General features: G+C 47.4%; 1 protein-coding gene across 3 annotated transcripts in view; it reads left to right on the top strand.

Moving 5' to 3' along the window:
* The window catches only part of Sfxn2 (sideroflexin 2), a 35,187-nt gene extending 14,830 nt beyond the window's left edge, over positions 1-20,357 (top strand). For 2 of the 3 annotated variants that reach the window (XM_041661355.1, XM_041661354.1), the window contains exons 2-12: positions 7,268-7,450; positions 7,625-7,795; positions 9,668-9,766; positions 12,295-12,370; positions 12,543-12,628; positions 14,387-14,447; positions 14,749-14,815; positions 15,295-15,344; positions 15,637-15,686; positions 16,426-16,473; positions 18,627-20,357. In XM_041661355.1, coding sequence (XP_041517289.1) covers positions 7,290-7,450; positions 7,625-7,795; positions 9,668-9,766; positions 12,295-12,370; positions 12,543-12,628; positions 14,387-14,447; positions 14,749-14,815; positions 15,295-15,344; positions 15,637-15,686; positions 16,426-16,473; positions 18,627-18,726 — 969 coding nt within the window. In that variant the 5' untranslated portion in view covers positions 7,268-7,289 and the 3' untranslated portion in view covers positions 18,727-20,357. The remainder of the gene's footprint in view (positions 1-7,267; positions 7,451-7,624; positions 7,796-9,667; positions 9,767-12,294; positions 12,371-12,542; positions 12,629-14,386; positions 14,448-14,748; positions 14,816-15,294; positions 15,345-15,636; positions 15,687-16,425; positions 16,474-18,626) is intronic. The other variant, XM_041661356.1, reaches the window with a different exon arrangement.
* Positions 20,358-21,388: the final 1,031 nt, after the last annotated feature.

The following is a 21,388-nucleotide window of genomic DNA, read 5'->3' as shown; positions in this document are numbered from 1 at the left end:
TACAGGTGGTTAGAAAAACATATAGAATGGGGGCAGGGCTCTGTTCTTATCTCCACAGGAAAACACTCATCTTTGAAAAATTCAAGGGATCCTGGATGTTTGGATACTGACAGATGAAAAAATACCTGCCCAATAGGAAATATCAAGAAAACTGAATGGGTTGTGTAAGTAATATTAAACCATATTTCTAAATTTATAAAGCTGGTTTTGAAGTTGACTCTGGCTTAGTCCCTCTCCAATTCCAAGCCTGTTAGTAAGAGAAAAATCCAGAGTTTCTGGAGTTTCTGTCTCATGTCAAGAGCCATGATATGGGACAGAAAGAAATATGAGTTTAGAAAACATCTTTGCTTTTCTTCATATCTATCATACTTTTCATTGAATATATCTATCATGCCTTTCAGTGAATATATACATATATGTCTATATGATTAATGTTTAAGTTTTTCATAATGAACAATGAGTTTTTCCTGAAGTGACATTTGAAGTTTCCAGGAAGAAGATGGGGCCCCATAACAACAACTCCACCTGGTTGATATGACATCATGATACTGATAGCGCTACTACAAGACCTGCTTTGGGTACCAGCTGCACAAGACAGTTCCAACTTGGTTAGCTGAAATGGTGTACATCTTATACAACATTTTGGCCAGACCTGCACAAAATACTCAGAGACTATTGGCAATTTTAAAAGACATTGATCTTGAAATTTAACCATCATTTTACTTTCACAGGATCCCCCAGAAAGAACGTCGCCCCCATGACAGCTGGAAGTAATTCTAGAGGACGACGTCCCCTCTCCCAGTAAAGTTTGCCCTTGGGTTTAGGGACATCATTTAGGGGTTGATTATAATTAGTATATGATTGAGGGTTGGGGGAGGAATTTTATAAGCTCAGGGATCATTTTGGAAAAAAAAAAAGAGGGATGATGGGATAATAGATTTGTAATTGTTACTGTTTTTAGACAAATATATTGGTATAAATTCTTGTATATTGACACAAAGTTAAATTATATTGACTATTGTAAGCATGCATGTTTCTACCTCTGCTTAAAACATTTTTTATGTATTGACATATATTGTATTGATATATATATATTGTATATATTTACCATATTGCAATGTACATTTCAACCTCTGATTAAGATACTTATATAATGTTTGTGTATTGATATATATTTACCTACTGCAATGTATATTTGTACATTGTTTATATTTGGAGGCCATTGTCCTCATTTGTTTCACAGTCGTTTATTGTCTTAGTCTTTAAGTTAGATAGATATTGAGAATTATATAGACTAATAGTCATCTAAGTTTGTCATTTATAATTAGACTAATCAGGTTCTTTAGGTATATAGAGATTATACTCAGTATAGATAGATAATCTTCAACTTCTTCAAAGAGCTGTAGAAAATGGCCTTTAATCTAACTCAGAGTTTTGTGGTAGTGAGACACAATTGCTCCTGGCAACACCACTCTATTCCCGAGAGAATGTTGAGCACCAAAGACACTCCACCTGGAGCCTTCTTAATGGCAGAACTGGCCTTGGGGCAAAGAAATGCCCATACCTCAACCACTGACAAAGATACAGAGCATACATCAATGGATAAAACAGGGCTGTCATATCCTGCCAAGACAGGGTAAGATAGTTTTGAAAAGTTGCTTGCCTTTGAAAAATGGTATGTCAGTTATGTTAGGCCTTACCCAATGTTGGTTGCTTCAATGCTGCTAATGTGACTTTGGGTGATTGCCTAGGTAGCTAGTTGTCTCTGTGATTTGTTGCATGTTTTGGAAGTTGTTTTACTGAACTTCCTAATTACCCAGGTAATATTATTTCCCTTCTCAGATCTTCGATGGGGTTGAAGACTATATAAATGCAGTTACTTTCTCTCATGACTTGGCCAAGTTATTTATTATACAAGACCTAAGCTAGTTAGAATAGGATATTTGTACTTATTGTATATAATTTCATAGTAGGTTTAGAACTCTCTTATTTAAACAAAAGGGGGAGGTGTTGCGGGAGGTCCTCCCACTCCTCCAGCCTATAGCTGCTGAGATACCAGCCCATTGGGGCGTGGTCTCTCTCCCTTTAAAAAAGCGGCCACTTCCCTCTCCTCTCTCTCTTTACTTCCTGCTCCGCCGGCGACTAGACTCTTTTCCTGGTTGCGCAGAGGGCTGACGGTGATCTGTAAGTTTTTTCCCCTTTAAATAAATACCACCCTATTAATCATAATTCCAAACTGGTGTGGCATTGTTTGTGACTTACGCCATTACCACCTCTTGCTTTTTTTACTTGAGATAGAGTTCCAGTTCCTAGGAATTGAACATCTGCCTCTTAAAGAGGCCAATCTGGATACAAATTTTCTGGAGTAATGATAGTCACATCTGCACCTGTATCTAGCATCCTCAATTACAAAGTCATTTATATGCACTTCACTCTTAGCTTTGGTCTTTGATCATTTATAGAAGTCTACCAAGATACATATTTCCTATTTCCTACTGGAGTTTTTGACTCATCCTCCAGGTCTATTCCATCATCTAGAACAGTATGTTTTTTTACAGTAGGCACTGTATTGTTTAATTTTCCTGGTGAGACATGTTCTCCACAGTGACTGGGAATTACTGGGCCTTGTTTGACATCAGGGCCTGAGAGAGACCCCCCAAGGAGTTTCCCAGTGCTGTCAGATTGCCTTATCTGTCTCTTGTCAACCTACGTTCATTAGTCCAATGTTGGCCTTTGCCACACCTCCTACATATACCAGAAGGCTGAGTCCTCCTATTCTTGCCACTCCTAGAGGAGACATTATTCCTAGGAATTCCTTGTCTACAATTCCTTCTCAGATGTCCTATTCTTCCACAATTAAAAATTTGGCATTTTGGTGTCTCCTCATACCATTGAAAATTGCTTCTCCTACCCAAGCTTCAGTACTGTAGTCAAATGTTTCAACATTCATTGTATTCAAGATCCATGCTGATCTAACCTTTAAAGGCCCAAGGATTGCCTTACATTCTAAGTTCACATTTTCGAAAACCAAGGATTCAATAAGTACACATCTAGCTTCAGGGTCTGTCACTCCTAATTGTACAGCCTTAGTTAATCTTTGTAAGAAGTCAGTAAAGGGTTCTCTCTGGCCCTGTTTAACCACAATATATGACTCAATCATCTCTTCTGGCTCCTGAATCCTGTCCCAAGGATTTAAAGTTGCTGTGCTACATAGGGACAAGGTGCGTTCATCATGGTGAGCCTATTCCTGAGGATCAGTAATGACTCTCACCAAGAGTTTGATCTTGGGAAGTCTCAAATCCTTTTGCTTGCCCCTGTTGCTCTAAAATTTTTGCCTCTTCCTCTAATTAACACTTCCAAAGCAGCTGAGGCCGATCTTCTAGGACCGCTGAGATTAATTGAAGCCAATCATTTGGGGTGACCTTAGCGCTTGAAGCCCACGTTTTCACCACTTCCCTGACAAATGGTGAATGTAGCCCATAAGAAACTATTGCTTGTTTTTATTTCTTTTAGATTGCTCATACTATTGGTTCCCATGCATGTTCTTTTTTTACAAATATTTATTTATTTATTATGTATACAATATTCTGTCTGTGTGTATGCCTGATGGCCAGAAGAGGGCACCAGACCCCATTACAGATGGTTGTGAGCCACCATGTGGTTGCTGGGAATTGAACTCAGGACCTTTGGAAGAGCAGGCAATGCTCTTAACCTCTGAGCCATCTCTCCAGCCCCCCATGCATATTCTTTGACCACCTTAGGGTACTTTGTGCCAGATGGCCTTTCTGAGGAAATTTATCAGATATGCAGTTGAAACTCTGTGTAAGTCATCCAGGGGTCTGGCATGTACTGATGAGGCTAAATCCTGTCCTTGTACCTTCTGTCCCTGCTCATTGATTTCAATAAATTCCCCAATCTTTTCAAATCTTTTTACTACTGCCTTTTAAAAAAGTCTGAATCTATTGTCCAGTGTTCTGTTCTAATGTCCTCACTGAGGATTCCAACTTATTCAAATAATGTCTCATCCTTGCATATATCATATCTTTGCCGCAGATTCCGACAGTTAGATTCAACAGCACAAATTCTTTCAGATAATTTTGTCAAATTGATGCTATCCCTCTCTGTAGTATTGAACCATTTTTTTTAAATGAGATAATGTTGAAAACAAAGCTAATTCCTAGAATCAAATAATAGGAAGGAAAATAGCACAAGTCTTGCACAATACTTTCCATAATATAAGCAAAATAATTGTTGACCTCCTGGATGTTATCAGTCATAATTTTAAGGCAATTACAATGAGTTGGAGCAGGTGTAATAATCATTATCGGCCAGCAGGTGTCGCAGTTGCAACCATGTGTCCGAGAGACGCTAGCAGCAGTGAACAGCGCGTGTTGCTTACTTAGATACTGAAAAATATGCTTTGTTTAACAAATTAAGAACAGTTATTAAGGTGATCAAACAATTCCGAGAGTTGGGGCCCAGGATAAAGAGAAAACCCAAAGTTTTCCATCAGTGCGAGTTGTGGACTGTGTGCAATGCGGGGATTGCAGGCAGCAGTGTGTGGGCTGGCATGTGGGTCATGAGCTGGGGAGGACTGAGCAGCAGCCTTCTGCATCTGAGGGCCAGCTAAGGCAGCGGGTGGGAGAGTCAGTGCCCCAATGCTCCATGCAGCTGGCAGACCGATCCCAAAACGTGTGGACTGGTCCCCACATTCAGGCATCAGATGATGGTGGAAAATACAAAATAATTCCACACTAATTCAGAATTATGTATAATGAAGAGTTATTTATTTAGGGGAGACTTACAGATCACTGTCCTGGACCACAATCCTCTGCACGAATGGAGAACAGGAACAGAGTCTAGCAGCTGGAAGTGAGAGCCGGAAGCAAGAGAGCAAGGGCAGGCTTTACAGCTGCATTTATAGTATAATAGACCAGGCCCAAGGAGGCTGCTATCTTAAATGCTGTTGGCTGAAGGAGCAGAAGGAGCTCCCACAGCAACTGACACCTCATTCCTTTCTAGCTTGCATGTTTGCACTTTTTTTATTGATATTTATTGAGTTCTACATTTTTCTCTGCTTCCCTCCCTGCCTCTCCCCTCCCCTTCAGCCTTCTCCCAAGGTTCCCATGCTCCCAATTTACTCAGGAGATCTTGTCTTTTTCTACTTCCCATGTCTGCACTTTCAAACCCTTATGCCGACCTGCTGGCCAGCTGGACACTAAATACTCTGTACTAGGCATCAGGACAATCAGTGAGCAAAATGAATCCATTCCCTGACTTTATAGGTGAATATTTATTTAAGTAAGGTGGTGCTTTAGAAAGAAAAAGGCAAATGACCCTGCGACAGTTAATTTTTTTTTTCTTTTGGTTTTTCAAGACAGGGTTTCTCTGTAGCATTGGAGCCTGTCCTGGAACTAGCTCTTGTAGACCAGGCTGGCCCCAAACTCACAGAGATCCTCCTGCCTCTGCCTCCTGAGTGCTGGGATTAAAGGTGTGTGCCACCACTGCCTGGCGACAGTTAATTTTGACTATCAGCTTGCTTGCGTTGAAAATCACTTGGGAGCTATCCTTCTGAATCTGCCTCGGGGTTTCCAGAGCACTTTAACTGGGTAGGAAAGACCCTGCCTTCAATGTGGTTGGCACCATGGACATAGGCCCTAGAGTGGATGTAAAAGGAAAAAAAAGAAAAAAAGCAAGTTGGGCACCAGGATCCATCTTTCTCTGTTTCCTGGCCGCAGACACCATGTGCCCAGCCACCTCACTTTCCTGCAATGTCCTCCTTGCCATGGTGGCATGCATTCTTTTGAAACATGAACCAAAGTAACTCCCTCCTCCCAACTTTTATAGTTTGTTTTGTTGTGGCAACAAGAAAATATCTAGTAACTAAAATTGTAAGGAGAAGGGCTGTTGCTGTGTTAGACCTGATCATGTGGCTTGCAGGCCTTGGCTTTGTGGGAGTAATGTGGATGAGTTTGGAGCCATGGGCTATAACAGCCCTCAGATGCTATAAGCAGAACCTAGTGGGCCATTTTGATGGGAGTTTGGAGCCAAAGAAAGCCCAGATAATGCAGACAGTGGAAGCCTGCCTCGCACGCTTCCAGAAGGGAACGAACCCCACTGGGAACAGGGCTAGAAATCATTCATGTTCCATTCTGGCAATTAATATGCATTCTGGTCATATTTTGAAAGTTTGAGTGAGGCCAAGTTAATAGGTCATTGACTATTTGGAGAAATTTCAAGACAACATAACATCTAGGCTGTGGCATGGTTATCGCCCACAGATCTTAGAGCTACCATGAGAGAAAGCAGACTGATTGAGAAACAGGGAGACAGGGTAGAAAGCATCTAGAATTGACATTAGAGAGAAACCCCTGCTCTTTGTCACTGGGATAATAAGAAAGGCTTACCCAGCCGAGGCTGCACTTGGTGAAAATGAAAATCCATGAGAAAGCAGAGCGCCCCTGCTGTTACAACTACCCATGGACTTGTTTCCCGAGTTTGGTTGGCAAGGTGCGCAGAGGCCACCACAGCGGTGGACAGAAGGAGCAGGACTACGTCTTGAACCTGTAGTAGAATTAGAAATGTCCTTGCAGATTTTTGGGCATCCAAAATGCAGGAGTAAGAGGGACATGAACGCTCAGGGGAAAGCTTTAGAGGGGGCTGAGATCAGACAGATGTCTGGTGTGTTTCCTAGTGAGCCTGCACCCTGCATATTCCACAGATGTTCTGGGGCGGCACTCCTCAGCTCCTGTAGGTGAGGTGGAAAGGCTAGAGGAGACTGGGCACCAGCATTTACCTCTCTGCTTCCTGACTGCAGACACAGTGTGCCCAGCTACCTCACTCCTATGCCTACCACTGTGTTTTTGCTGCCATAGTGGTTAGGCTGTGGTAAAAGAGTTTCTCTGAAAGTGGGCTTGGTGAAGAGCGGAGGGCTTCTATTTCAGGATGGCCACTTTCCCTATCTTCCTTCTAGGAGTACCAGGGGATATTATGCTAGTTCGTGGTGTTATCTTATTGCCTCGTCAGACTGAGCTCCTCTTGGGCAGAGACTGCCTCCCCTAGTATGATCAAGCACAGGCCTGGCCACTAACACAGTCCCGGGAAACGCTTGTTGGCAATTTTCTAGTTTGATTGCCGTTCATAGAGGCCCCTAGATCATCACAGGGGATGCCTAGGGTCTGGCAAAAGCAGACAGTCTGTGGCTGCCAGGGCCTCTGGGGCAAATGGATTCAGGTAGGGGTCAGCTCTCATTCTCTTTGTTCTTAAGTCTTAGGTTGTATGTGGGCAATATGGAGGCTGACCTGTCTGGCTTTAACATTGATGCGCCCCGTTGGGATCAGCGCATGTTCCTGGGCCGTGTGAAGCACTTCTTTAACATCACGGATCCTCGCACCGTCTTTGCGTCAGAGCAGGAACTGGACTGGGCCAAGGCGATGGTTGAGAAGAGCAGGTGAGGGGTGGGCAGGGGAGGGGTGGGAGGTACCAGCACAGCATTGCTCGACTCTCCGAGGGAGGGAGAAACTGAGGGTGAAGGAGTGGGCAGAGGTCTCGGGAAGGAAGGAGAAGAGCAAGGAGACAGGGATCGTCAGGTCAGGTGGTCATTGCTGTTGTTATTGGGCGACAGGATGGGACTTGTGCCCCCTGGCACTCAGGTGGAGCAGCTGCTGTATGCTAAGAAGTTGTATGACTCTGCTTTCCACCCTGACACTGGGGAGAAGATGAACGTCATTGGGCGGATGTCCTTCCAGGTCCCTGGGGGCATGATTATCACAGGCTTCATGCTGCAGTTCTACAGGTGAGTCCTGAGATGGCGGAGGTCGGGGAGCCCGTGGAATAACAGTCCTCCAGATTGGTCCCTTACCAGATGCTGGGCACTGTGCTAAACTCTTTGCCTGAGAGGATTTTTCACTCTCCAGAGCCCTACACACACAGGTGCTGTTTCCATTGCCCTCTGCTAGATGGGTCACAGAGGCTGAGTAACCATTCACGACCACAGTCAGCCTGTGGGGGCTGCTGCTGCCGGAGCAGGCCTCCTCCTCAGTGGGTTATCCAGTCTAACCTTTTTGTACTATTAGTATCATCATTATTGTTATTTTGAGACAGAGTCTCACTATGCAGCCCTAGCTGGCCTAGAACTCTATGTAGACTAGGCTGACTTTGAACTCACAGAGACTCAAACTGCCCTCCAGAATACTTGAACTAAAAGATTAAGTCTTTTAATTTTTTCCCTTTTTTGTTTTTTGTTTTTGTTTTCTTGAAGACAGGGCTTCTCATTGTAGCCTTAGCTGTCCTAAAACTCACTTTGTAGACCAGGCTGGCCTCACAGTCACAGAGATTCACTTGCCTCTGCTTCCTGAGTGCTGGGATTAAAGGCCTGTGCCACCAACGCCAGGGTAAGGATTAATTTAAAAAAAAAATACTTTTAAAAATTACATTTGTTTTATTGTGTGTGCATGGAGTGGGAGTACATCTCATTGTGTGTGTGTGTGTGAGTGTGTGTGAGTGTGTGTGTGTGTGAGTGTGTGTGTGAGTGTGAGTGTGTGAGTGTGTGTGTGTGTGAGTGTGTGTGTGTGTGTGAGTGTGTGTGAGTGAGTGTGTGTGAGTGTGTGAGTGTGTGTGTGTGTGTGTGTGTGTGAGTCAAAGTGGTTTCTCTTCCCGCCACATGGGACCTGGGGAAGGAACTCAGGTGTCTTTACCCACCTTGCCATCTCATCAACCTCCTAAGTTGTTTGTTGTTTGTTGTTATTATTTTGTTTTGTTTTTGAGACAGCATCCCAGTGTAACTCTGGGTGGCCTGGAACTGGCCATGTAGACCAAAAGACCAAACCTCAAACTCAGAGAGATCCACCTGCCTCTGCCTCCCAGGTGCTGGGATTAAAGGTGTGAGCCATCCTGCCTGGCTCCTCCTAATTTCTTCTTCTTCTTCTTTTTTTATAATTTTTATTTATTTTTTATGTGCATTGGTGTTTTGCCTGCCTGTGTGTCTGTATGAGGGTGTCAGGTCCCCTAGAACTGGAGTTACAGACAGGTGTGAGCTGCCATGTGTTGCTGGGAGCTGAATCTGGGACCTCTGGAAGAGCAGTTAGTGCTAACTGCTGAGCCATCTCTCCAGCTCCTCCTCCTAGGTTCTTATGTAAGAATTCCACAGTGGCTTTGTGTTTTGAATGTGACTCCAAATGAAAAAAGAAAAGGCCCCATTCTTGCTCTGCTTGGTTGGGAAGGGAGTAAGCTTTCGGGGTATGACTCTCTCCCCATCTCCACCCGCTGAGTCCTCCAACCCTGTATATTCATTTAGTTAGCTGTTGAGCTATGCCTTGGGCCAGTGCCAGGGATGAAGGACTTTAGGTTCTCCCCTCCTGGAGACACAGAACAGCATGAAGATTGGGAAGTGGTAGGTTGGGGGAAGAGTCATGGAAACAGGACACATGGAATGACTGTCTCAGGAGGGGCAGAAGAAGGGTCAGAAAAATTCTAAGAAGAAAAGCATCTCAACAGAGCAGGATTTTGCCCCTGTGTGAAGGGAAGAGGGGAGAGTCCAGGCAAAGGGCTCATCTGATCCAAACCCCAGGCTATAAGAAAGGATGGGAGGAGTTTAGGAACTGCAGGTGCTGTGGTACAGCAACACCCCAGCCTCCCTCTCATCCCTCCTGGTCTTCCTTGCTTGCAGGACAATGCCCGCGGTGATCTTCTGGCAGTGGGTGAACCAGTCCTTCAATGCCTTAGTTAACTACACCAACAGGAATGCGGCTTCCCCCACGTCAGTCAGGTAGGAGACCTGAAATGAAGGCTGTCCTCTTCCTCTGCAGGAGCAGCCCTCTGCTCTTAGACTGTCCTTGTTTCCTGGCTGGGGCCCACTCTGGCAGGTGGCTGGGGTACCATTTCCCGTGTTTGAAATATTCAGACCAGCTGAGAATATCTTCTTCCCAGAGTATTTTAAAATGGTCATTCATTTGACTAATATGTTATTCTTTTGTTTTGTTTTGAGACAGGGTTTCTCTGTGTAGCTCTGGCTGTCCTAGAACTTGCTCTGTAGACCAAGCCGGCCTCGAACTCACAGAGATCTGCCTGCCTCTGCCTCCTGAGTGCTGGGATTAAAGAGGTGCACCACCACTGCCCAGCTTTCATTTCTCTTTTAAAGATTTACTTTTTAGATTTATTTATTTCTTTTATTTTATTGTATGAGTATTTTGCCTGCATGTTTGTATACACATCACATGCACACCGGTGCCTGCAGATGTCAGAGAGGGCATAGGATCCCCTGGAACTGGAGTTATGGATGGTTGTGAGCTACCATGTGCGTGCTCAGAATCAAACCTGGGGCCCCACTGCAAGAGCATCAAGTGCCCTGGGCTTTACGGATGGCTCAGTAGTTAAGAGCATGGCCTGCTCTTCAGAGCCGGTCCAGAACGTCAACCCACAACACCGTGAGAGTGGGTGCTCTTCAGAGCCCCCAGGTCCAATTTTTAGCACCTGTATCAGGTGTTCCAGCTCCAGCTCCAGGGACATCTGACCTTTAGCCTCTATGGGCTTGCACGCATGTACACACACATAATTTTAAAATAAAAAACAAAAATCAAGCTGAGTGTAGTAGCTCACATCTTTAATCTCAGCACTCAGGAGGCAGGGGCAGGGGGAGCTCTGAGTTTCTGGGTAGCCTGAGCTACAGAATGAGGCCCTGTCTCAAAAACTAAAGAAAAAAAGTGCTCCAAACCACTGAGACCTCTCTCCTATCCCAAGATTTCTCTTCATTTGTGTGTGTGTGTTGTGTTTCTATTCTTCACATGTGTGAAGATGCCTGCAGAAGCCAGAGGAGGGAGTTAGATCCCTGGAGCTGGAGTTCTGAGTCATCCCATGTGGGAGCTGAGGATTGAACTTCACTCCTCTGGAAGAGCAGCAAGTCCTCTTAGCCACTGAGGCCCAGAATTGTCCCAGGCAAGATTCTAGAAGCTTGAGGTGCCTGGTGATTAAGACAGAGTCCAGTTTGAGATCTCTGTGAGCTCAAAGCCAGCTCATTTTGTGTAGCAGTTACAGGGCCACATACTGAGATCCTGTCTCAGGACCTACCAAACCAAACATGCAGAAAAGTCTCCTAGTAAAACAAACCCAGTGAACTCAGATTGCGATTCTGTAGTTAGGGAGATGAAAAGCATGGCAGGACAGCTCTCTTTCAAGAGGCCCCCTGGGAAATCCCTTCTGTAGAGATGGCATCCACTTGGGCTCTAAAAGATAAGACTTGACTTAGTTAGTTGTTAGTTAGTTAGTCTTGGTCTATTGCTTTTGATGAAACTCCATCATGAAAATAAACTTGGGGAGGAAAGAGTTTATTTCCCTCACAGTTTGACATAACAACTTATCATTAGCAGCAGTGAGGGCAGGAGCTTGAGGGCAGGAGCTGATATAGAGGCCTTGGAGGGTACTCACTGGCTTCCTCCCTCTGACTATCTCAGTTTTCTTGCAGAACCCAGAATGGCTGCACCCACAATGTGTTAGGCCCTCCCCGATCAGTCACTGATTAAGAAAGTGCCCTAAGATGGGCAATGGTGATGTGCACCTTTAATCCCACTCAGAAGCCAGAGGCAAGCAAATCTCTGAGATCAAGACCAGCCTGGTCTCCATGGTGAGTTCCAGGACAGCCAGGGCTACACAAAGGAACCTTGTCTCAGAAAGAAAAAAAAGTGTTCTACAGGCCTGCAGCCTGATCTTTTGGAGACGTCTTCCTTCCTTCCTTCCTTCCTTCCTTTCTTCCCTCCCTCCCTCCCTTCCTCCCTCCCTCCCTTCTTTCTTTCTTCCTTTCTTTCGTTTTTTGAGACAGGATTATTTGTGTAGACCTGGCTGTCCTGGAACTTGCTGGCCTTGAACTCGGAGATCCTCCTGCTTCTGTCTCCCAAGTGCTGGGATTAAAGGCCTGCACCACTACCGTCCAGCTGGAGGCATTTTTTTTTAATTGAGGTTCTTTTCTCTCAGATGACTTCAGCTTGTATCAAGTTGACACAAAACTAGCCAATATATGGGTGCAGGCATGTAGGAGCCCAGGAGTGTTCTGTAGACAAGAGCAGCAGTGTTCATCGGTCCTGAGGCAGGAGGAAGTGTGAGGTGTTTAAGGTACTGAAGGAGGACCAAGGGTGCCCGGCATTGAGTGATGGAAACGGAGTCTGAGATGGCTCTAGGGACAGAACACAGGCCCCGAAGCTCCGTTACTAGTTTCTTACTGAAGCCCCTGGCCTTGCCTCAGCCACCGTGGACACCACTCCCAGTACCTATGCATTCATCCATCTGACATTTCTCTTCCACTAGGCAGATGGCTCTCTCCTACTTCACAGCCACTACCACTGCGGTGGCCACTGCAGTGGGCATGAATATGTGGACAAAGGTATGTATGGCTGGGGCTTGTGAGCACAGTGGCCACCAGGGGGCAGCAAAGGCCTAGCGATGTCTGGACAAGTCAGCAGAGTGTTTACTTGCCTCGCTTCCTGTGTAATCCAAAGCCTTTTCTACCCTCACCTTTGCATGATCTTGAGTAACTTCCAACCTGCCTCCAACAGAGAGCTCCACCCTTGGTGGCCCGATGGGTGCCCTTTGCCGCTGTGGCTGCAGCTAACTGTGTCAATATCCCAATGATGCGACAGCAGTGAGTACAGGGAGCCTTGTTCTTCTCTGTCACGGGGTTAGCAGGGAAGGGGAGGAAGCAAGGCAGTGAACCATTAGCTTCCTGGGACTGAGGTAGGACAGAGAAGACCCAGCCTCTGAAGGGTCTCAAGGGCGGCCATTCCTCTGTAGTGGCCCAAAGAATGATGGGTGATTTAAATGTAGTGTTGTCGCATGTGACGTGAGGTGGATTGGGTGTGGACATGTGGACCATATGGTTTTTGTTGGTAGTGCTGGGGATTGAACCCAATGCCTCATCCATGCTAGGCAAGCGCTCTGTCCCTAAAGCTACCTCCCTAACTTAGATCCCGTCAAAGCTGTGAACTCTGCCTACTTCCCAAGCCCTCAGACTGGCTTAGTGGAGGGGAAGTGGCAATAGACCAATACCCAGGTGCTCAGAGAAGCCAGGGGAGGAGGTAGGCGTGCCCAGGAGCCCCGCTATGCTCTCCTCAAAAGGGAATGCAGAAACCGATTCTATCTTATAGTTTCCTTTGTCTTCTTTCAGAGGGCTGCAGTTTGTTTGTTTGCAAGAGGGATTCACTTTGTATCCTTGGCTGCCTTGGGAGCTTACTATTTAGCTCAAGCTTGCCTTGAATTACAGAGATTCATCTGCCTCTGCCTCCACAGTTCTGGGATTAAAGGCCTTTGCTACATGCCTGGTTAAAGATTTTAATTATGTGTATGTATGTGTGGTGAGTGCAGTCCACACAGACTGGACTCAATGTATCAAACTCCCCTGGGTCATAGGCAGTTATGAGCTGCCTGGTGTAGGTGCTGGGAACCGAACTTGGGTCCTCTGTGAAAACAATAGGTCCTCTTATCCTCTGGACTGTCTCCCCAGTGCTATTTCTGTTTTTTGAGACAGGGTCTCACAGTGCACTCCTGGTCTGCCTGGAATGCACTGTAGGCCAGGCTGACCTTGAGCTTGCCTTGATTGCCTGCCTCTGCCTCTGCTGGGGTCACAGTCCTGTGCTACAAGGATGGCTTCTTCTTCTTTCTTTCTTCTTTGCTGTGCTGGGTGTTGAGCCAGAGGCTTGAGCACACTAGCCACAGTGGCTGTGGAGCTGCTTCCCTGGCCCAGTTTCTGTTCCTTTGCTTTTTCTTTTTGTATTTTTCTAGAACATAAGTGACATGAGGACTGTTTCTCTTTGACGCCATTACCATCACATCTGTATCTATGGCCACGTTTTGTTGGCAGATGGAGGTTTACCACAGCAGCCTCGGAGAAAGAGCTTCTAGAATCTTGCAGCACATCCTCATCCTTCCACTCTGCTTGCCTTTCTCCGCCTTGCTCTCTCAGCAGATGCGTGAGTGTGGCTCCCATCCTGGTCTCCAGCCAGGGAGTCGAGCTTGTCTGAGAACAGAATAGGTACTATTTGGGCAGTGGATACTAAATCAGGTACTGGACTCAGAACCTGGTCAGGAGCTCCTGCAATTCTCATTAGGTTCCATGAAGTGGGGCCAGGATTGTCCTCATTCTCCACATGAGGAACACAGAGGCTTTGAAGGGTAAAAGACCGTCCTCAAGGTCACATATGTGACCTGTAGCTTCAGGACCTGGCAGTGGACCTGGGGCTGGCTTTCTTGGCTGCTCCTGAGGGTCGCTTGTCAGGTACCACTCACGGGACTGAAGAAGGGAGGGGCTTCCTAGAGCATTGGTCCCTTGGTGACCTGATGTGTCAGATGCCAGGCAGATTCCCAACACCTATTTCCTAAAGCCCAGAAACTTCTGTTTGTCTAGGGAACTCATCCAGGGCATCTGTGTGAAGGACAGGGACCAAAATGAGCTTGGGCATTCTCAGGTGAGCAGAGGAGAGACTTCTCCTTCAAACCCTGTCCCCTCCTAGGTGATTGCACATGTGACCTGGGTGCCATTATGGGTTTGAGAAGACTTTTCCCATCTTCATTTTCTCTTAAATCCCCCCTCATTTCTTTGTTCAGAATAGGCTTCCAGCATCATTTAGGTGGGAGGGTTGGGTAAGGACACGACTCCTGGTGGGACCATCCCATCTTTACCTGCTCAGACTTGGTCAGGAACCTGACTTCCCTCATAGCCCACATCCACCGACTGAGTGCTTCCTGACATCTCTTCTCTGTCCTCAGAGAGCTGCGGCTGTGGGCATCACCCAAGTGGTTATTTCTCGGATTACTATGGCTGCCCCTGGCATGAGTAAGATGGGAAACACCTCCTATCTTGGGGGCACCCTTGAATATCTGGCAGAGGCCTCGGTTAGCTCAGCTTTCAAGTGGGAGGTGGGATGCCTTCTCAAGCTTTCTTTGAAAGCTAAAAGCCCAGGGAAACACAGGTGTTCTTAGAATATCAGTTCTTCCGATTTGGGGGAGCAGGTTAACTCCATTTAGCTGATATTCACTAAGCAACAGTGGGGGGGGGGTCCCTGGTAGATGCAGTCTACCATTTTTCTATTTGAGAAGGATGCTTTGGGTCCAGTACTGAAGTGTGTCTGCCTTCTGGTACTGTGAACACATTTTCGGGCAGCATCTTTCTCTGGGACTTGGGGGAGAGTCTGGGTAGCAGTGCCTACACAGGCTCTGTTTTCTCCCAGTGGCGCTGAGGTCTGTGGTCTGACGCAGCAGTGGGGCTTGGGGAGAGCCTACCATTCCTCCTCTTAGCTGCTCCGTCTCTTCCAGTCTTACTACCTGTCGTGATGGAGCGGCTGGAGCCCCTGCGGCTGATGAAGGTAGGCGGGCTCTCCCTGCCTAGAGCCCCAGCAACTGGCCCTCCCCTCCTTCCCACCACCCACCCACCCATCTTACTCTAGTAGAGCTGGTCCCCGTCTCTGCCAACCCCCGTTTCAGATATGAGACAGGCCTCCTGACCCTGTCTGCAGAGAGCCGGGAGAAGCCCTTCTCCTCATAAGGACAGCAAGTCCTTGACTTCATGCTGGCTGGTGGGGGCCTAGGTGCCGGGTCTGCTGCAGGTGTCTGAGTCCCATGGGGTGTTTCTCTCTGTTTTTCTCTTGTTTTGTGCAGAAAGTCAGAGTGCTGCACGCCCCGCTGCAGGTCTTGCTGTGTGGCTGCTTGTGAGTATGTGGTGTGGGTGGTCTGGGGTCTTTGCTGGCTGGAGCCCCTGGGATCTGTCTTCTGACCCTCCTTCAGAAGTGGCTCATGTCATGTCTAGCGCCCAGACGGCCAAGCTCGACTTCTTCTCAGGCTTCCCTCTCCCTTAGGTCTAGAGCAGTTTTCCAGAAGACGCAGGAATGAGGAGGCAGAGGTTGGTTGGGCTGTTGCACATCCCAGCCTCACGTACAGGAGAAATGGCACTTCACGCCAGTGCCCTTAGGGACTTGGCCATTGACTGATACCATTACTTGTGCCCTCCTGGTGACAGTCCCTTTCCCTGTGTGGCACAGGTGACTGTGACCTTGGAGTCTCCAGTTTACCATTCTTGGGTACAGCGCTGTTTTCTTACCTGTTGGAATACGGGTGTGAAGTAGATATTGGCATGAGGGAGGGACACTGACTTTTATCACCAAGTCCAGTGAGTTTTCTGGACTACAGCTCAGTGGTAGAGTGCTTGCCTAGTGTGTACAAGACCCTGACCAGGGCAAGGGCACACAGGTATGTTACCCCAGTAGAGGTAGGAGCAGGAGATCCGTTCAAGATCAGCCTCAGCCAGCTCCTGCCCCTAGGCTCCATGACCCTGTGTTAAAACAAAACAGGGCCTAGAGAAAGGCTAGAGTTCGCTCAGGCAGGTCAGCTGTGTGGGCTCAGGGTGTGGCCAGGCCTCAGGGTCCCTAACACTCTTCTCCTTTCTTACAGCCTCCTCTTCATGGTGCCAGTGGCATGTGGGCTCTTCCCTCAGGAATGGTATCAGCCATTTGTTGCCTGCTTTGTTTTATCAAATGCTCTGCTCCTCACTGACCTGCTGAGAGAGAGGGACCATGGGACAATAGATGTTTCTAAGGACAGGTGCCCGTCCACCTCAACTCTGGCCTTTTTACGCTGGGTGAATGGCGCACCAGCCAGGTCTCTGAGGAGTTGGGGGAGAAGCCAGGAGTAAGAGTTGCTCCCACCCAGCGCCTTGGAGAGATGGTGGGGGGCGGGCACCAGGAGACTTACCCTGCTTAGTGAGTGGAGGAAGGCCACTTCAGGCTGGCTCTGGTCTCTGAGGTTGAACAAGGCGGTTCTTCTGCTCCTGGCTCGTGTTCCCTCGGCACACAGACTTGTATTTCTCAGGTTCCTCTGTGTTTCCCGGAAGGGAGGGTGGGAGTAGAGATGACGGAAAGGGGCACCAGCCTGGGGTCAGCTGGAGGCTGGTTCCAGGAAACAGGTGTAGCTACCACATGACCTGAGATAGTAGCTGTCCTGCCCTCTGTATGGGTTCTCTGGCCATCTGCCAGTCACCTCCGGAGTCCTGATCACTGTGATTACAAGCTTGTGGGAAAGACAGACTGAGAGCTTTAGTCCAGGTTGATTTAGAGGTGAAATGTAACATTTATTCTGACTCACAAAGGCCAGTAACAATTTTGGCTGGAAAAATCAGGAATTAGATGAGCGCATAGTTTGAGTTCGTAATCCCACACTGTGGGTAGGGCATGGGGCTAAAGCAGGAGGATCAAGAGTTCAAGGCCAGCCTGAGATATATAGACCCTACCAAGCAAAAGCAATTTAATTTTTTCTTTATAACAATCCCTGTCTCAAAACCTTAAGAAAGATCTGGGGAGATGGCTCAGCCGGTAAAGTGCTTGCCATGCAAGCCCTCAGAGCTGAGTCAGATTCCCCAGACCCATGTTAAAAAGGCTGGGTGAAAACAAACAAACAAACAAAAGCCCACAAACCTGGGTGTAGCAGTATGTGCCTGTAACCCCAGTGTGTGTGTGCCGGTAACCCCAGTGCGTGTGCCTGTAACCCCAGTGTGTGTGCCTGTAACCCCAGTGCGTGTGCCTGTAACCCCGGTGCGTGTGCCTGTAACCCCAGTGTGTGTGCCGGTAACCCCAGTGCGTGTGCCTGTAACCCCAGTGTGTGTGCCGGTAACCCCAGTGTGTGTGCCTGTAACCCCAGTGTGTGTGTGCCGGTAACCCCAGTGTGTGTGCCTGTAACCCCGGTGTGTGTGTGCCTGTAACCCCAGTGTGTGTGCCGGTAACCCTAGTGTTAGGGAGGCATAGACAGGCAGATTCCTGAAGCTCGTTGACAGCCAGCCTAGCTGAAAATTGGTGTTTCAGGTTCAGTAAGAGATCCTGTCTCCAAACAATAAAACTGAGGACAGTTCATCTCTGGCCTCTGTACACATGTGCGCACACATACACACGCATATACATACTTGCATACACACAAAAGGGTGGCACAGTCTGACATACCAGAAGGGCTCTGCACTAGGGTCACTCTGTTGCTGTGACAGACACCATGACTAAGAACAGCTCTGAGGAAGGAGGATTTGTCTCCTTATTTCTCATTCACGTGTGTTTCAGTATCCGCTGGTGTTAGCAGGGCCCAGAATGATGTGCACCCTAAGTAGTCCTGGCCTCGTCCTGTAGAACAGTGTGAAATCTCTTTCAGGGAGACAGGTTCCCGAGAGGAGCCTTGTACATCTGTGTCAAGGTGGGCAGGGAACTGGGGCAAGAGCTCAAACAGCTTGAAGCAGAAACCACAGGGCACGGTGGTTGCCGGCGTGTTCACATGGTGGTTGCCGGTGTGTTCACACGGTGGTTGCTGGCCTGTTCACGCTTAGCTTTTTCATAGAGCCCAGGGAATGGCGCCACCCACAGTGGCCCAGGTGTTCCCATATCAGTCAGCAATCTAGACAGTTCCTCACAGACATGCCCACACATCAGCTTGATAAAGACAGTCACTCAGCTGAGACCCTCTTTTCAGTGACTTTAGGCTGTGCCGAGCTAATAGTTAACGCTCTCTAGGATGGGCTTCCTAGAGGTGACATGTAGGGCAGGCTTTTTTCTCAGGGTGAATTGCTGATTGTCTTGGATAATAGCATCCTCATAACCTCGTTTTGGTTTTCTTTTCAGCGAATTACCAGTTTCCTATCTAGAACCAGAGCTGCAGGACACCATCAAGGCCAAGCATGGAGAGCAAGTCCTCTTTGCCTACTTTAATAAGGGTCTCTAAGTGCTCTGTGCCTGCAGGGACCAATCCATACCCTGTATGGACTAGCCTTTGCTGGCAGCTCTGCACACCTGTGTCCACATTCCTCCTCGAAAGCCAGGCTGGACTGGGAGATAGAGTAGGTGGGTGGGGAGATGACTCCTGTTTCCATATAGACACCCATTTTTGGGGGGACTCCCAAGGATAAAAATTCAAAAGGGGAATCAAGGTGGCTGGGGATGTAGCTCAGTTGGTAGTATTTGCCTAGATTCCACAAAGCCCTCGATTTAATCCTTAGTGCCATGTGTTTCAGGCATGGTCGTACATGCTTGCAATCTTTGTACTTGGGAGGTGGAGACAGGAGCTTTAGAAGTTCAAATTCAACCTTAGGTATATGGAGAGTTTGAGGCTAGCCTGAGTTAGAGATAATGTCTCAAAAAAAAAAAATAGGGGAGGGAACAAGGACAAAAGTATTCCGTCTGCTTTGTCCTTGGTCCCTGTCCTTTGGGACCAGAAGCTAAGGCCATCTCAGCAGAAGCTGCTGGTGTCTGGGAGACACAGTTTGGCGTACTTAGGAGACCTGTGGCTCTTGTCCAGTCAGGACCGCAGATGTATTGAGTCCCTCTCCTCCTTCCTCCTACTTCTTCCTTCTCAAGCAAGGGAAATGTTTACCTGTGTGATTCTTGAAAAGGCTTCTTATTATTTTATTTTTATGTGTATGGATGCTTTGCCTTCATGTGTGTCTCTGCTCCAGTGTCCATAGAGGTCCGAAGAGGGTGTCAGATCCTCTGGGACTGGAATTACCACTGTGAGCCATCACATGGGTGCTAGAAATCAAACCCAGATCCTCTGGAAGAGCATCTCCACAGCTCCTACTCAGGAACAGCAGAGGGTCAGTCTGTCCCCTGGGGATTTCTCTCTACCCTGCCCCATCAAGTCCTGACTGGGATACCTCCATGGGAGCGCTGCTAGACTTGAGTTTGTCAGGTGCTGAGAGCTAACTACAACAGGACAGAAAACTGGACAAATAGTTCCTGTCCTCAGCCCGATAGGTCAAAAACCAGGGACTGGTGTGTACTGATAGGAAAGGGAGCTGTGCTTGGACACAGGAGCACAATTCAACCAGGACCAAAAAGCCTTTAGACTGTACAGCCAAACAGTACAGTACACATAACACCCAAGTTATGTGGACATCAAGTTCTAGCCCTCTGATGATGACTTTATTCTGTCTAAAATCATGCCTAGATCTATTTCTGGGACCCTTATTCTGGGAGACGTCTCTTCTCTCATTGCCTTGCCTGTTTTACAAGTCCCCTCGCTGAGAGACGGCACCTGCCCCTCCACACATTTTGATGGATGATTTCCTGGTGGCCTCCCTTCCTGAACCCTTTAGGTTAAATCAAAGAAAGACTGCTGAGTACTGACAGGACAGGGGAGCTGTACTCGGACACCTCTGAGAGGAAATCAACCAGGACCAAAAGCCTAAAGAGAACACACAGCAAAGGGCCGCTTAAGTTCCTATCTTGTTCCTTGAGCCCCCTGGGGACTGTAGCTTCCTTGGGGTCAGTGTGTACACGGGGTGAGTTTTGTCTGGTGAGATTTGATGATTCTGTTTAAACGCTTTCATCATGAATTGAATAAATGATTTGAAAGAATGTGAAGCATTGTTCTGCAAACCAAACTACTACCTCCTGATGGGAAGCAGGATCTATGGTCTGACTTTGGCTGGGCACATCAGAGGATCTTGCAACTGTAAGGGACCCTGTCTGATGGCTGGAGACTATGGTCCATCTCCCTAATAAGGGAGAAGAATCCATCTGTCCACCCCACTGGTCTCCCAGAATGGGATTTTTGCTGCCTTAGAGGATTGGTGAGCCATGATACAGCCAGTCACCTGTGCTCGCTCTCGCTATTTCTTTTTCTCCGAATTTGGGAACTGAAAATGGTTTTACATCTCTTAAAAGGTTATAAAAAGAAAAACTAGAATATGCGAAAGGGACTTAGTATATGTGTCATATAAAGTTTTAACGTAAGTCTCCGTATCCTGCAGCTGTGGCTGTTAGGAACATATAGTAGACCCGGCTGGGCAAACCTTTAATTCCAGCACTTGGAAAGCAGAGGCAGGTGGATCTTCGTGAGTCTGAGCCTATCCTGCTCTACATAGCACATTCCAGGCCAGCCAATGCAACAGAGAGGCCCTGCCTCAAAAGAGAAAAAAAAGTATACGAGGGTCACCTGAAGATGCTGAGCAAACACAAGCGCAAAGGCTCGCCCCAGCTTACAGTCCTGCAGGTGGAGCCTGGGAGCGTGCAGGTGTGCTCATTTCCTGGTAATGCTGGTTGCTCCAGAAGATAGTGCATCCTTGATGTGAAGATTGCCGCTGCAATTTAGTTTCACACCCATTTTCAAATGTAAAATGGAGCACACATACCATGAAACTGGGATGGAGCCCAGGCTATCCTGGACTCTTACTTGTCAGCTCGGACTTGTGAATGCTGAGATTACAGCTGTGCACCTCCACACCTGGCCAAATTCATCCTTTTAAATTATATGGTTTAAAGCTGGGAAGTGGTGGCACACATCTTTAATCCCAGCACTCGGGGAGGCAGAGGCAGGCAGGTCTCTGGGTTTGAGGCCAGCCTGGTCTACACAGAGAAATCCTGTCTTGAAAAACAAAAACAAAAAA

Source organism: Microtus oregoni, unplaced genomic scaffold (assembly GCF_018167655.1).
Source record: "Microtus oregoni isolate MIOR12 unplaced genomic scaffold, Mior012 000012F_ref0000307, whole genome shotgun sequence".
In the NCBI taxonomy this organism is placed as follows: Eukaryota; Metazoa; Chordata; class Mammalia; order Rodentia; family Cricetidae; genus Microtus; species Microtus oregoni.
The sequence above is the reverse complement of the archived record's forward strand: the minus strand, read 5'-3'. Positions and strand labels throughout refer to the sequence as shown.